Source organism: Ursus americanus, chromosome 5 (genome assembly GCF_024610735.1).
Source record: "Ursus americanus isolate L20-20 chromosome 5, mUrsAme1.1.p, whole genome shotgun sequence".
NCBI lineage: Eukaryota > Metazoa > Chordata > Mammalia > Carnivora > Ursidae > Ursus > Ursus americanus.
The window spans coordinates 48,097,884-48,115,005 of NC_142131.1; the positions used below are offsets into that span (position 1 = coordinate 48,097,884).

Consider the following 17,122-nt stretch of genomic DNA (forward strand, 5'->3'; position numbering starts at 1 on the left):
ACCACAGTTTCCCTTTGGTTGAATAAAAGGTAGGCCAGCTTAGAGCAAGGCTGAAAAACCGCTGGAGATCCTTGGGAAGTCCGGGATGGAATTTTGTTGATATTTGGGGGATAAGCTTTGCCTACTCTGGGCGTCAGCAGCAGGCACACACTGATGTATTTTGGATTTTTTCCTAGAAGGCAATCTATTAATTAGGTTAACGGTCTGAGGAAAGTATTTCACTGAGCTGTTTGCCTCAGAACCTATATTTTTATTTTCTGCCCATTAATTTAAACAGATTATTCAAAGGGGATGTGTATTAATAAATAGCAGGGGAAGGAACTGAAGCTAACCGGGGGCAAGGCTTCCACCGTACGTGTGTGAACTTAGAGGGACGCCCAGCAAGGAGTGAAATGGGCTGTTTGTACAAAGGGAAAGGAGAGAGGCAGGCCAATGCAGAGGTGGAAGGGATCCTTCTGTTCCAGATTTGTTTGATTAAAAGGCAGGTTTGCTGTCATAGTTTGTAAATATGTCAGGACCATAATTACTACTCACACTAAATTGGGGGGAAAAGGCAGGTTTGTGTGAAAATTAAAGAACCAGAGAGGAGAACAGGCACCCCATGTCGGCAGGCGCTTAGCAAACAAAAGACGTGTGTTACATCTCATTAAAAGACGGTTTCTTTCATGGCCAGGGAGGGACTTGGATGTCATATTTCCCCTCCAAAGTACGGGGCCTATTTCCAAAATCGGCAGAGAGTCCCTGCTCCTTGTATCTGCTCTTAATTCAAGAAATCTATCTAACGGTAGTCTAACAAGAATCAGTTTCAGAAGAAATTAATGAGGAACACCCATTAATTATTTATGCTCTGAAACACTAGGTCTGCTAATGTTTCTGCTAATCACCAAAGCTAAACAGATGTAGCCCCATAAAGACAACCTTGAAGGACAGACTGAGTATAAAGATGTGCAAATAGGAGAAATCCCTCTACGTACAGGGATGACAGGAAGCGATAGTAGTGGAAACACTGCCCCTGCCCAAGACCGTATTTGTTTAAACTGCAAGGCTCTTCTGTTCGCGTTTCCCAGAGTTTGAGTGTTGTATGAGGCAGTAAGAACAGGGGTTGGATGTACGGGTGGAGGATGAAAAGAACGAGTCCGCTACGTGGAAACAGCTTCCAAGGCTGCGCCCTTTCCAGAACTGTTCCAAAAGCAGCTTCTTCCGTGGCTGCTGAATGAGTGGCAAGGCCGTAAATGCTGAAATCATCGCGTACAAATCTGGATGATTGAAACCTTCGTTTTTGCTTTCATACTGATTTGGACAGAATAAAATGTGTCAGTCCCTTTTCTGAGTTGCAAACGTTGTGTCCATACCTGAAGTACAGAGTGGCAGTTAGGGTGGGTCCTTTTTTTTTTTTTTAAGATTTTATTTATTTATTTGTGAGAGAGAGAGAAAGGGAGGGAGAGAGAGACAGAGAGCACAAGCAGGGGGAGGAGAGGGAGCAGTAGGCTCCCCGCTGAGCAGGGAGCCCTATGCATGGCTCGATCCCAGGACCCTGAGATCATCAGGTTTGATCCAAGGACCCTGAGCCAAAGGCAGATGCTTAACCGACCGACTGACCGAGCCCTCCAGGCACCCCAAAGTGGGGCCATTTCTGAGAGCTGGCCCGTCCAGATTGAAAGCCTGGCTCTTCGCTCACCAGCTTTGTACTGGGGCAAGTGACCTCTGAGTACCGTGGCTTCCTGACTGGCAACATGGGACAGCAAGAGGACCCAGCACAAGGTTGTAAAATGAGCTCTTAGGACAACCCAAAATATGTGCTCAGTTTTTGTGAGTTATTATTATTATTACATATTATTTTTACTTATTGTTATTATTTTCAAGACAGCTTTACTGTGGTCAGTTTATGAGTACGGCAGTACTGGGTATTTCGCACAGAATTCGCTTCCTGTACGGCCACAGCTTTCATGATGGAAGGATAGTGACAGGTTCCACCTTGCCTCCTAACTCACATTGTCCATCATGACGATTTCTCAGGATCCTTTAAGAACAGAATTCCTGGGGCGCCTGGGTGGCTCAGTCAGTTAAGCGTCTGCCTTCGGCTCAGCTCATGATCCCAGGGTCTTGGGATCGAGCCCCACATCAGGATCCCTGCTCAGTGGAGAGCCTGCTTCTCCTTCTCCCTCTGCCTGCTGCTCCCCCTGCTTGTGTGCTTTCTCTCTCTGTGTCAAATAAATAAATAAATATAATATATATATTTTTAAAAAGGACAGAATTCTCTTCATGTAGATGTGCAGGATGCTTGGTATCAACTTGGGGACCAAAACAGGGGCCACAGGACACGGGCGTGCTAGCCCCGTGCCTTCTCCAGGGCTCCTCTTCCCATCGACGCTGGAGACCGAGGATTAGTTCCTTTCAAAGACACTTGCGGCCCTCGGGCCTTGGATCCAAAGGGTCACAGGGAATGACCCCTCTTTGGGAAGGTCCCCTCTGTCCTGCCTGTTGAATCACGTGTCATGAACAGATGGAGTGATCCTAGGAAGCTTAAAAAACATACATGCATATTTACATATGTATTTATTTATATGGAGTGTGTAGTGTGTGAGTGCAAGTGTGCATGCGTGTTGTGTGTGACTGTGTGGTGGGTGTGTGCTGAGCGTGCCGCGAGAGCGTGTGTGTCCCCTAAGCCCCTCTCTCAGACTACTGAGTTAGGATCGTCGTTGCTGGGGCTGATAGCCTGTATTTTCTGAAGGTCGCCAGAAACTTCTGGTACACAGTCCGATTTGGGAGCTACTGTTGAAAGGCAGGGCTTCTGCACATCCTGCGTCACCGCGCATTGGCATGTCTCTCACCGTTTGCGGTGATTAAAGAGTATCGTCTTGACGAAAGACCGGCTGTCCTAAACGAGGGTGGATGTGAGCCTATCCCCGTAACACGGGCACTGTCCCTCGCTCCCGTGCTCTGACACTTTCCTGCACGGAGGGAAGAGGGAGTTATGTGGCTCGTGCAGAAACCAGCATCCTGGTTCCTCTCTGCAGGAGTCCGCCGTGAGCGGGGGCCACGGATGGGCCACTAGCCCGTGTGGTCCAAAGAACGCTTTACTTACCAGAAAAAAATGGGGGGGGCGGGGGGGAACTATTTTCAGTGGCTAGTGCAGTCCACTCCTGAGAGTGCATCGCTTGGGGCATGGTGCGTGGCCCACCGAGGAGGTCTACCACCGACCAACAGCACGTTCTCCTGGGCCCAGGAGGCCTGGCTCACCTCTCCAACCAGAGCCTGTCCCAGGCGTGGGCCCACCTTCTTCCCACAGGCAACCTCTTTTCATGCCTGTGAACATTTCCCGCTCGGTGCCTGGTCAGCCGGGACAGCTGCAGCCAAGGACCCACGAGAGCCTCCAGAGGAGTCATGACACCAGACAAAAACAATAGAATCCTTCAGTAATCCTTCAGTATTCATCCCAACTCCCCCAACGCCCACCCCCACCCCTGCTTTCCACCCTCCCCTGTGCGTACTCCCTTAGCATCAAGGATCCCTGGACCAGTCATTGGGGTGTGAAATTAAAAGAGAAATACCGCAAAGAGAGGAGAGCGTATTACCTAAAACCAAGCTCGCTGGAAGTAGCCCAAGAGCTCACGTGTCGAGTGTGTGGGGCAGGGTGGGGGGGCGCGGGCAGGGGCTGGGCGAAGCGTACGCGCCATTAGCCGTTCTAACAAAATCAAGCCCAATGTGCAGTCCGAGCTTTCTGCGTCACTCCTGTGTTTTATGCAACAGCACAGCCTGTCAGGCGGGGGAACGGCCCTGCTTCCTGTACACAGACCAGCTGAATTCGGAGAGCCCCTCGGGGGGATGGCGACCGTAGATTTAGGGCTTTCGACCCACTGGCCACGTTTCTGATTCCCTCTCCACACATTTCTAAGCCCGAAGGACGTGCTTATTCACTCTGCGATCTGTAAAAACACATCGACTCTCACAGAGCTGAATGCCATTAATGTGAATAGGGTCACAGACACCTTATAAACCCTAAAATGAAAAAAGGTCGGTGGGGGGGGGGGGGGATGAAGAGATGACTTCTGATAATTCTTACGTGTTTCGTGCCGCATTGCAACAAAAATTTTTAATTTGCCTATGAAGGTAGGGAAAAGTACGATTTCCAGATCACTCTTCTATTTAGCTGATCTGCGCAAACTTCTGCTCAGACAGTTGTACTTTAGGATAGATACTACTACCTTTAAAAAGCAGCACCGGCAAGAGTACCCGGTACTAAAATATCTACAGCGTGCACTGTAACAACAATTAAACCAGCTAGTAGGAAGAAGGAAGAAAATTAAATCACTATTCCAGAATTTCTCTACTTCCCAGTGCAGCCAGCCTCTGAATGCTCAGAAAAGGAGAAAGTCCTTAGAAAAATCTTAGCTAGTAAGGTCAAACAAAAAGCAAGTTGTATAGAGGAGAAGGGCAAGGATGTTTCCTCTGTGTTTATCATATAATTTAACATACTCCTGAAACAAATGGGCAGATGACACTCATTTGTTCCCCATGTCGAGCAAAAAATAACTTCTTCAAAAATTCCCTGAGCTGCTTTTCAGTATTACTAGCAATGCAAGAGTGACAATAGCAAATCGTCTTTTCCTGCAGGAAAGCTCAAAGCCTCATGACATCTGGGATCCCAGGGTGTAAAGTACTGTAACAGTGTAAACGTTTGAATGATTACATAATTCTTAGGTTTGCCGCCTTAAAAAAAAAAAAAAAAAACACCACCTTGTGGGTTGTGAGACAGGCTCATTTCTTTCCCTTCAACGGCTTCCTCTTTTGGGTTATGGCGTAGTGTCGGAACGGAATCCATAGATAATATTCATGACCAGTGGAAAAGGGCCCTTCACCTAATATTCCAGTTCTAGTCCAGATAAAGCCATTATCAGTAATTTTACATCTGCTCTCCTGTTTTGATTTTAAATTTGAAGTGCAACTTCGCTTCTGGCTTCTGGGTAGTCACATTAAGTTAATCATTCCAACAATAAGAAAGAATAAGGCAGGGGCACCTGGATGACTCAGGCGGTTAAGCGTCTGCCTTCGTCTGCCTTCGGCTCAGGTGGAGATACCATGGTCCTGGGGTTGGGGCCATATCCGACTCCCTGCTCGGCGGGGAGCCTGCTTCTCCCTCTTCCTCTGCTGCTCCACCTGCTTGTGCTCTCTCTGTCTCTCAAGTAAATAAATAAATAAAATCTTAAATTAAAAAAAAAAAAAAGAATAAGGCAGAAAACAGAGGAGAGGGTCTCCCAGTGAATTAGCATACTACCCCTGACCATCCACAACCTCCTTTCTCCCTAAAGTGAAATACTTTGCTACAGGAAATGGGTTTAAAAAAAGTAAAAATCTTGCCGTTTTATGAACAGAGAGAGAATGTCCTGAGGAAGTGTAAAATAGAGATATAAACTCATCCTCAGAGAAGACAAAGTCTCCCCCTGGTTAAAGGTGTGGTAAGTTAGACGTGAGGAGGGGAAGCAAGGGGAAGACTCGGTCCTTTCCAGACGAAATGTGTCTGTGTGTTTTCAAGTTGAGTGTCTAAAACATTTTTATTTTCCAGAATGCTCAATAAATCAATACATTTGCTTAAATGGTTACAAGGGAACCCACTAAAAAAAGAAATGTTTCATAGTTTTAATAATATGACTCTTTCCAGAGTATATCATCTGAATAATTTAACGAAGAGGTGAGGAAAATGATAGCTTGCTTTTAAATATTTTTCTGCCTTTTACCCAGAAACACAAAACCCATGAACAATTTGTGCAGTTATTTCACATACTTTGTACTAATGACATACCCATTCAATAGCTAATTCTGGTGTCCCCCAAATATACTCCATATGCAAAATAGTTTCATCAACTTTTCTATTTTAAACTGTTTTCCTTTGGGCTCACCGTAGAGCATAATTCAGTGACCACTTTTTTACACACAGGTATACACATTATACAGAAATGTGACAGCAAGGAAAAATCTCATTTTATGTAAGAAATTCACACTAAAGGATTTTTCAAGCTGGAGCAAATTGTGTGGCAAATAACACAACAGCCCATGTGGGTGATTCTGAAGTATGCCTTTAAAATTCCCAACTCACAGCGCTTGAGACTTTGGGGTGATACTCATGCTTCTCTGTGATACACTGTCAGTAGACAAAAATACTTATTTTCTTCAGGGGACTGGTAGGGGGATCCTAGTCAGGAAATGGAGCCCCTTCATTCTTCTGCAGGAGATGATTGGTACTACTACGAAAACCTACGGTATTTAACTCAGCTCAGGGCTACGGGTAATGTGCATTTACAACTGCTATGTCATGCGGAAATGTCATTACCTGTCCAGTTGTCTTTATCTAGTTGACTAATGTGACATATTACAGAAACATAAAAGTGCGAACTCAGGTATAAAGTATTCCCTTGTCTCCAGCATTGCTAAACACATTTAAGTAATTCCCTAAGATTTAACAGCCAAAGTAGGAAATTCAATGGTGGTTGAATATAACTCCATTTGGACAATTTGATGAAGCTTAGAAGATGTGCTAATAGTGGTTTACGTTTCACAAAGTACTTTCAGAGGTTTTATCTCATTTAATGCTTATTGCAATCCTGTGAACATTAAATGGGTACTGATATTAAAATGCCCATTTTATGTAAGTTGAGCATTTAAGGCTAATTAATCCAAGCTTGCAGGATAGGGACGTGAACACAGTATCAAGCAATGGTTAAAAGCCTTATTGTAAAGTCAGATAAAATGTGATTTTCAGTCGTGGCTCTGCTTTGAGACCATGCATGACACAGTCCATCTAAGGCTCCCTTTTCCCTTGTACAAAAAGAGAAAAACCAGAGTATACCTCCCAGCGTTGTTGAAAGGACTAAATGAGAACGGTTGAAAACATGCAGCTCAGCGAGTCACATAAGGAACACTGAAATGGTAGCCAGGATTATTGTGACCCTAAGGCTGCGGCTCTCTCAGCCTCTGTAGGGTGATGAACGCCCCAGTTGTGGGAGATGAGCTGCCTGCTTCAGACCTGTGGGTCCTCGGGGTTCTGCCTGCCACCTCGCTTCACAAAGGGATACTGACAGAAAGTCTACTACACACAGAGCATCTGGCTGGCTCAGTGAGGGAGCACGAACCTCAGGATCTCGGGCTTAAAAATTTGAGTCCCACGTTGGGTATAGAGATTACTTAAAAATAAAATCTTTTTTTTTAAGTACTACACAAAAAAGGTTATCATGCTTTAAAGAAACCAACACTCAAATTAAAAAAAAAACTAATTCATAGAAAATACATCAGGAAGCAGTAATTCTTCACAATTCTTTTTCCAAGTTGACCATAATTTCTTTGCGCCATTAAAATGGACTGTGGTGAAATGAAATGAAAATGAATCAAATAAAAAGCAGAGATAGTTATTATCTGCCCTGGTTCTTCCAGTCATTTACTCAACAGTTATTACAGGGCTTATGTGCGCAGAATATTTCACCCTGTCTGATCTAACATGTTTTCTTATTTATGGCGCACACACACACACACACACACACACACAATGGGTTCTGTTTCTGGGGCAGCATGCTCAAGGAGTCCCTAGTAAAGTGCTGAACTGAATCACAACTTGTACTTTTCTCCTGTTTTAAGTGTGCAGATTCTCTTTGGAGTCTAACTCACGTAGGCCACAAAGAAAGAAAAACAAGTGCAACCATCTCCTGACTCCAGTTCTGCCATCCAAAGTCCAGGAAGCATGAAAGCGCTGCCAGTGACCGTCACTGAAACAGCAAAACGCAAGAAAATGCAATCCTCCTCCCGCCCCCGCCCCGAGACGCGGAGCAGGCTGTGTGCTGTTTTCACAGACAGCGTTCAGTCCTCTGAACATGTCATAATGTATCAGTTAGGGTTTTATTTCTAGATGTGGCCATTTCTGAGACACTGGTAGGTGCCTACAAGTCACAAATAGATTTTCAAAACTATGAAGGACTCAGCACAGAAGCTTGCCGTAAAAAGAGTCCCTACATAAGGAAGTCCTCGCTTCTGGCAGATTTTAATCATTTACTTCGATCTTTAAAGTCTTCTCTTTGGCTTTATCTGACTTATCAAGAATAGTCACCAAAAGTATAAAACTAAGAGTGGATGAAACTTCTTTGACATACTTGGGGCCTCAGGAGACCGCACAGCAACATTCTATTGAGATAACTCTAAATAATGTTCACATGAGTGGCTAAAGTGCAGAAATGTATAATTTATTAGGATTTAAATAAATCACAGGGAGAGAAGTGCTTTAAAGTCATTGGTAGATTTTCAAAAAAGAAAAAAAATTAATTCTAAGGAATTAAGTTCTGTGTATAAAATTCTTGCCCATCTTTAATATTTCAAAGCAAAACATGTTGATAATGCTTTAAAAACAGTACACCTGATTTTTTAGCATTTAATGACAGTGAAATATTTGTTAACGACAGAATCCAATTTTTGGGGGTAAGCACCTAAAAATATGTACTGTTACCAGCAGAATGTTATAATCACTGTCTTTTGTCTCAGCCATTTCTCTGAGACGGTATACTGGAAATATTCCCGATGGCTACTGAATTTGTCAAGAATAAAAATCTTTTTTCTGTTGCATCTGGTAGAACATGCCTAGATTCCTCATGGGCTGTCAAGGAAAAAAAAAGTTCCTTTCCTCTCAAGGGTGCTTACATCTGCCTTTTTTTTTTTTTTTTTTTTTTGGCAGGTGACAATCACCACCATACCATTAGTAGTCAATAAACATTTCATAGTTGCCAAAATAGCTAAAATTAGCAATTCCCCAAGGATCTAGAATGACATTACTAAAATAAGAAATCCAAACATGTAAAAAAAGTCAAATAACTCTATAAACAATAGAACAATGACATGAACATCAGTTTTATTCACTGAGAATATATTTTTTTAAAAAAATCTATGGCATAAACATAACTATAAACGAACACTGCTATTCTCAGCACTTTCTGCCTAGAAAATTCAGTATACTATATGAAAACATCATTAAATTAAAGCATGTAAACTTATTTATGTACATGATTTTTTCAATGCCAAGGTTAAAAGGAAGGCGGCACCAGAAATATTGAAAAACACAAAGAAGCAAGGTAGAAATACTGCAAGATTATCATAATCCAGTTTGCCATGGGGAAAATATTTAAGATAAAATTGAAAATAAAATAAACATAGGTTATGATATAGCCAAATTAGTGTGAAATGTATCAAACTGGCTGGCTGTACATTATGGAGGTCATAGAAAATTACTTTAAAATGTTTCCCCACAAATTAGCATATATAAAGTGTTCTCTATGGTTTCCAATATGCTACCTAAAAACACAGTTGTTTCTCCCCAAGGGAGCTTGGGTCCAATCCAAGGCAGATGAGATAGACAGAGCCAGAATGGCAGTGTTTGACAGACACTGATAAAAAAGGCCAGTGACATTCTACACACTTGCAATATTCCATTTTATTAGAAGCAGCAGAGCAAAGAGATTAAGACTATGAGCTCTGAAGTCAGACCAGTGTTCAAATCCTGGTCCCACCACTAAAGGCTGGAAGCCACTTAACCTCTCCAAAACTGTTTTCAAAGCTGAACAGAAGGAGGTTAGAGCATTTTCTTCAAAGGGCAGCTGCAAGCAAGAGTATAGGCAAACTTCTGAACCATTATCTGGTACACAGCCTGCATTCAATACATGCCAGTTATTTTTAAAAAGTGAAAAGTTTAAAAATACCAGTTTCATTGAAAACATTTACTTGTTCCCACTGGTACTACAGGAAAGTTAGGCTTTATTGCTTAAGGAATCCCACAAGGAATGTACAGAGAGACAAGAGAATAGAAATACTGAAATGTATAAGTAACTTATACTTGCATGATTAGTACGGATTTCATTACTTTGAAGGCTTAGTGGCTTTTCTCTGTGGCTTTCTGAAGATATGGCCACATTCTCATCAACATGTTCCCAATCTTTCTCTTTACATTTTAGAAACTGAAAAAGTCCAGGCACATAAAGCTACAAATTAAATACTTGCCCCAAATTAACAAAAGTGGCATGGAATGGGTAATTTTTTTTTTTATACAGGGGTTTATCAATACCAGTCAGGAACCTACAGGGCAATGTGTTTGAAAGGATAAAATGCAATGGCACAATGTTGGAATACGTACAGTGTTCTCACAGAGATAGCACACTTGCTTTGAATGGTTGATAGCTAAGGGAAACTCCATATGCAAAATAAAATTCAAAGCCAAACAATTTTTATTGATTCACAACCACTAAGTAGTTGCAGTTGTATGGACTTCACAGGCAGGTCCCCTCCTTTTTTTTTTTAAATAACAAATAATATCTACAAAGTGACTTGAATTTTGTAAAAATAGCACCAATGTAACAGTATTCCACTCCATTCCTGGACAAATGACAAAAATTTACAACTGCAGGTAGGTTTAAAGTCTCTCACAGTTGTCTATTTAAAACAGTGAAAACTATAGGGGCACCTGGGTGCCTCAGTTGGTTAAGTATCCAACTCTTGGTTTCAGCTCAGATCATGATCTCAGGGTCGTGAGATCGAGCCCCACGTCAGGCTCTGCACTCAGCAAGGAGTCTGCTTGAGATTCTCTCCTCTTCACCCTGCTCATGTGCACGTGCACACACGCTCTCTCTAAAATAAATAAAATCTTTAAAAAAACTGAAAACTATAAAACACCTTCATGTTCACGAGCATCCACTGATCGATAATTACTTCCACCTTTAATTTTAGGCCAATGGTCAACAGCACAATCCAGATGGACTACTTTTCCAAGCAAAACACAGAAGACAAAATTTTATCATTTTATATTCAAAATAGTGATGATGTGACAGCAAGGGAGAGTGGTTTAAAAATTGCGATTCACCCTGCAATTCAAAAGGCTACTCTTTTCCAAACTGCAGCCCTGAAGGCCAAATAGTGGGTCCTGAGAAGAATTTTTAATAGAATAAAAAAACTTACCAGGTGCATATACTGCATAGTAAGCATATACATTGTTTGGTAAACTTTTTTCTCGTGTGTGTGTGTGTGTGTGTGTGTGTGCTAGGTCATAAAGCAAAATGGGTTTTTCACTCCGAGTTGCTGTGAAAGAGTTAGACACTGCTCTAAGGCCAACTAAAGTTTGCCTGCTGGAGCCCCCTACAGGCTAAGTTAAAAACTTCGATCCTACAGTAAATAAACAACCCTTTTGTTCAGAAACTAGAACTCAATAGTTTATAGAGGAACAGATGTTTCCATAAATAGACAGTGTTTGACCCAAAAACATAAACCGAACATGTGTGTAAGCTCATTCTTGAAGCCTAATCATCCTCAAGAAACCAAATGAATTTAGCAAGGTCTGTATTAGCCCCTAGGATCTCATTTCATTTAAAATCAATATATATCCTTATCTTGCGGTAATAGCTGAGGACAGACTAAGAGAAGGAATCGCAAGGACTTTAGAAAACTGTTAACCAGACATCCACTGTTAATGAAGTTTTCACAAAGCAGTGTTAAGAAAACCAACAGAAACATGGCGAGGGTCACTGAAAGGCTTGTTTTCACACCTCTATACCCCAACAAAGGATTGAGTAAAGAACAATTTTGAAATATCAAGTCTATATTTAATAGGCTCTATTAAGAACTAATGAATCATTATACCAAAGTAGTGGAACTCTATGAAGTGGTTGGAAAACTGAACTGTTGTAAAAAACACAGGCTGATTTTCACTGAAAACAAGCTAATAGTGTATTATTGTATTAGGGCCTTCTTCTCTTGCTCCTATTTCATAAAAGGAAAGAGAACAAATACAAAGAAAAACTAACAGTAATGTTTATCATGCTTACTAATCACTACTGGTCATCAAAAACAAAACAAAATTGCAGAAGCCCAAGAAAAGAGCAGGCTCCCACTACAAATACCTTGCGAATAATCATCAAACACCATTCTGACCTTAATTTCAACTGTATCAAGTCACCTATATCAGAATGCTGGGATGGTTCAGTTAACCTAAGGTCGAATGCAGAATCAGGTTAAGAGGCCAAACGGTAGATGATCCTGTAGAAAGGAGATCACTAGGCAGTAAGATCAAGGTAGCATAAATGGTGATTCAAAACAAAGCAATAGCAGTATAGTTGTTGGTTCTGACTGTTCGCCCCTCACACAGATATTTGAGACTAAATTTGGAAAAAAGTGCCCTACCGATGTTGATTCACGTGTGTAAAGCTATCCTGACTCACTCATCTAAAATGATCACACACGTTGACATTCACTTATCCCTGTTTACAGTAACATAATTAGATACAGACTAGATAGTACACGGGGACTTGGATTCAAAATTTATCCTTGGCTTTAGAAGAATTGACATCAAAATCAGTAAAAACATCACATAAAACCAGTAATTTTTGTCAATGAGAGCTCCACTGTACCAAAATATTTGCTTTGCTACAATTAAACAGATATAATTATGTTTAGAGGTATGCTTGGCCCCTTCCAAACGCCCAAGAACTAATGCTTATTATAAACAATGCTAATTAAATTATCTATTCGAAACAAATGGTCACACAGACCTTGCCATTTACTTAATTCATAAAATACAGATAAAGTTTATTTGAAAAGAATGAAAACGAAATTTGTTCCCATTCCTTAATATTTTCCTGTAAAGGTGAGATTTAAAGAATTCTTCAATGCCTAATCACTTGAAGGGGAATTTTATAATGATAAGAAAAGCAGTTTTTAAAATGAGAAAATAAACCTGAGTTATATACCTCCCCCCTTCTCATCACCATGAGTCCTTAGTGTGTAATATCACTTTCTTCTCCGGTTATTCCTTACAAATACTTATCACAATTAGAGCTGACCTATCTGTATCTCCTCAAGCTGTTCTTTCCCTTCTCTCTATTCCACTTATGGAAAATGCCCTTCCAATTCATTGGTAGGCATACTGCAAAATCTCAAGGTAACATTAAAATAATCGTTTTCATAAAATTGTGCTTTTGTATCTGTGATATCAGGACCCATCCAGGACTAAAAAATTATGGCTATCCAAGATTACTCACAACTACCACTTCAATACCCTTCTCATTCGTTTTTAAGACCACCCTGTTCATTACATCTTCTTGAATTCATTGAATATTTAATAGCCAGGGACTTCGGTACCCAAATTCATATTGAGTGCATTCTCTCATGTACATGAACCCAACATGAAACACACAGGCATATCCACTGCTCATTCATTCTCACATACAAACAAGCATACACACACATTTTCTTTCTTTCCAGAACAAGCCAGAATTACAGCTCTTTTGGTGATTGTTAGAATTTTTGGAATGGTTCATAAATTTTCGAAATTATTTTAAATTTGTAATACTTTTATCTTTTTTTCTTTTTTCCAATTGTGAACCATTCCATATTGCATCTTTATTGCAAAAGTCAACATGCTTCTTAGAAATTCAGATTGTAATCGATAAAACAAACATTACATATATGAATTTAAATGTATAAACAGTTAGAAATTCAACAATATCTCCTATTATACTATTACACAAGTTCACAATTTTGTAAAAACTATAATACAGGCATACTATACATCAAGAGGAACCACTATTCCTTTTCACATGATTTTTTTCTTCTTTTTTAAATAATGATCCATCACCACGGACCTACCTAACTAGAGTGTTTCCCAATTTATCATCTCAACTGGTGACAATGTTTTCCCGATGTTACAACATGAAGAAAATGAGGGAAATTCTGTATTCCCTGGGGTTACCTTGTTAAGCCTGGGCAGTAATCCACTAGTAAACCAGGCTAACCTCGCCAGACCAGTGGCTGTTACTGCTTACCAGCTTCTTAGATGTCATACTCATTAAGAAGAACAAAATTTGCCTCAGATGGAGTATGTTATTTCCGTAAGGGAAGATACCAGGAAAACAAGCCGTGGTAGTTACTCACTTTTAAGAGAAATTCTGGGGCTTGGGGATTTGAGGGTAGGGGTAAAAAAATACTATAGGAAAAAAATATACACATTCAACTATTTTATGCTAACCTCAAATAAATTTTCTAATATTATACTTAAGCCCATATTTTGAATTCATTTTGGAGAGTCAAAAATGTTTTAGAATTCTTAGGACATTTATAAATTATTTTAGTCCTATATTAATTGTGTATCGAAAGCTACACTATTTTATAGAAAGGGCCTCAAATCTTTCTGAAAAGTGTCCATCTATTCTTTACTTGAACACCCTCTCCCCCAGTAACTAAAAAGTCAAACAAATCTTCAACTCTCTCCATACTGAGAGTATTATAATACAATGTCAATTTTGAAGTTAAAAAAATCATATGAAAAGGAATCTCATTCTGCTGAACTGTCAGTCCACTGAAAATTTTCTTTTACAGCTCCATTAATTTACTGTAATTTTCAGTTTCCAAATACAAAAATACAACAATTCTTATTGAAATCTATACGCTGGTAGTTTTAGTACACAAAAAAACCAAACAAATTATTTACAAAATTATACAGTTTAAGAAAAAACTTTGTACAAAAAATATATAAATCCTTTGTTCCCTCTATCACGTTTAAACTGTCAGGACTCAAAATATTCACCACAATGAATCTTTCAAAATATATACCGACTGAGCCACAGACATCAAAATTTCATTAGAGATGATGGAGGAGGAAGGAGCAAGATTGCTTATTTCTAGGTACCCCGTTGTAAGGTTTTCCTTCTTTTATGAGCTTATTTTAGCTTCAGTGTTATCAGAAATGTAACACAACCTAGAAAAAGGAAGTCCTTATTATTGTGAAGGGAAAATTACATGAACTTAAAAATGATCCTGGTTTGAGACATCATTCCAGGAAAATACGTGGAAGAGAAAAGATAATCAGAACGTGGGATTTAACTTCTTACAGCTAAGTAAATCTAGAGTCCTGATGGTTTTAGGTTTCTTAGCGAACAGTTTCTATTTTGAGAAACAGCCTTTACCTCAGGAAACAAAATCCTTGATATAGTAATCACCAAGAACCTTCTGAAGCCAACAGGAAGTTTCAAATTTTCACACCACACATATATAAAAACATAGATGTGTATATCCTTGAAAAAGTGACATCCTATGTACATTAATCATTTTATTTTCCCAGGGGTCAATACAGTGTAGTGTTGCTCCTCTGCTTTTCCATCTAACATTCAGAACACAAGGACATAAATTTACAGATATATTTTACTTAACAGGTACTCTATACAGTGTACAGTAAAAATGCACACAGTGAAGGAAACTGTCTATTGAAGGATGCATATGTTCATGGATAGCAACAAGCTACAAAATTATGAAAATATAAAGTCATCTGATCAAAGTCAAGTTATGACTCCCATTTATTACTAGCATCCCCATCACCCTACCCAACTCTGCCCCCACCCCAGCCCCAGTCACCTCACCATCATGGTTTAAATTTAAGAAAAGAATTTCAGAGACTTTTTAACCCTTTTGTGTAACTATTAACTAAACTGAAGCTTCTAAAAAGAAAAAAGAAAAGCTGGTGACTCTCTTTCCCCCCGCAAACCTTCCATTATTCTCATCAAAACACCACTTATTTATCAAGGTGCTGGTTTAAACTTTTTATTGGGGACTGACTTTTGGTGGCCCAAAAGAATCACTTATCTCAACAATGGGTAAGTCAGGGCTATTAATAAGAAGGCAGGAGAAAGAAAATGGAGAAAAGAAAGGGGCAGGAGGCGAAAGCCTTTTACATTCTGAGAATATTTTTAAAGAGGACCAACTGAACCAATACTCACTAATTTCAAAGCAAACTAAGGATCAGTAGCATAAATCCAGGACAGTTAATATGATGACAGAATGGAAATACCATGGAGCTAGCTACCATTGCCTTACAGCATTTAAGAATACAGAGTCTGTTATGATTTACACTAAAATAGTACTTGTACTGCACATAAACTCCCCCCCTCGAAAATTTAGATTGAATACAAACTGGGCTCCTCCACAGTAAAAAAATTAAAATAAATTTACTTTTCTTCTTCCAAGACAATGCTTGAAAGCAAAAGGGTATTTTAATTACAAATATCTCCTTCTGTCTGATGACCCATCCATAATAGCTGAGAGTTAAGAGATTCCAGGCGATTTTGACATTTAATGAAATTTTATCAGATTATAATCCAAAATAAAATTTCTGAACACCCTGTCATTTACATCATAATCCAACACCAATAGCAACAAAACAGGTGGTGTGGAAAATAAGGCTCTAGAGATAATCCATATCATTCCTGTGGATCTTCACAATTTTGTAAAAGTCACTAGGCCTTTGGTGCTTTAATATCATGAACAGTTATGAGATGTGTTTAAATAGCAAACTTGCTGTCCTTAAACCTACTGTGTGGAAAAGAAAAATAAAAAAAATTTTTGGCTCATTGACTTCTTTAAATAATTTTAAAAAGTTGTTCTTCTAAACAATATTCCTAAAAATTATACAGCTCGCATCAGATTTCATCTTCGCCATGAACGAGACTCATATTCATCTTCATCTTCATCATCATCATCATGCAAAAACAAATCTGAGGTCTCTGTTTCCTGAAGAAAGAGAGGGTAAAATCTGCTTAGTGGTACAAGAAAGTGACGTTATTAGGCCAAAGGACAAACAGACTAGTATACAAAACCCAGGCTGGATTTACAACTGACGCACTCAGAGAACATCCTTCAGGGTAAAGACACCCAAAACAGCTTTTTACCATATACATATTCTCCTCCCCCTTGCTGATTTTGCAAGTTTTAAGATTTCCATTCTAATATCATCAGGAAAATAAAGAAAATAATATATGAATGTTTAGTAAGAGAAATAAAAGAAAAATATCTATGAAATAGTTTTGATAAAATTAATTTATTAATTCATTAATTTAAAAAGAAAATAAATGACCAAGCTCCTAAACCTTTCCTTTAATATCCAATTATCTGTGATGGAGAACATACTAACTTCCCCACGACGCCAACATCCTCAACCTTACATAAAAATCTAAAATCTTTCACAAAGCAGAAATATTCTACAAACATTCCCAAAACACCAAGATTTTTCTTTCCTTTTCTTTTTTTTAAACATGGGAAATGTTTCTGCTTTTGTTTTTTA

At 39.5% G+C, this 17,122-nt stretch overlaps 1 protein-coding gene across 5 annotated transcripts in view; it reads right to left on the minus strand.

Moving 5' to 3' along the window:
• Nucleotides 1-15,590: 15,590 nt before the first annotated feature.
• The window catches only part of RBM27 (RNA binding motif protein 27), a 72,777-nt gene continuing 71,245 nt past the window's right edge, over nucleotides 15,591-17,122 (minus strand). For all 5 annotated transcript variants that reach the window (XM_045794364.2, XM_045794362.2, XM_045794363.2 and 2 more), the window contains one exon: nucleotides 15,591-16,572. In XM_045794364.2, the coding sequence (XP_045650320.1) occupies nucleotides 16,489-16,572 (84 nt within the window). In that variant the 3' untranslated portion in view covers nucleotides 15,591-16,488. The remainder of the gene's footprint in view (nucleotides 16,573-17,122) is intronic.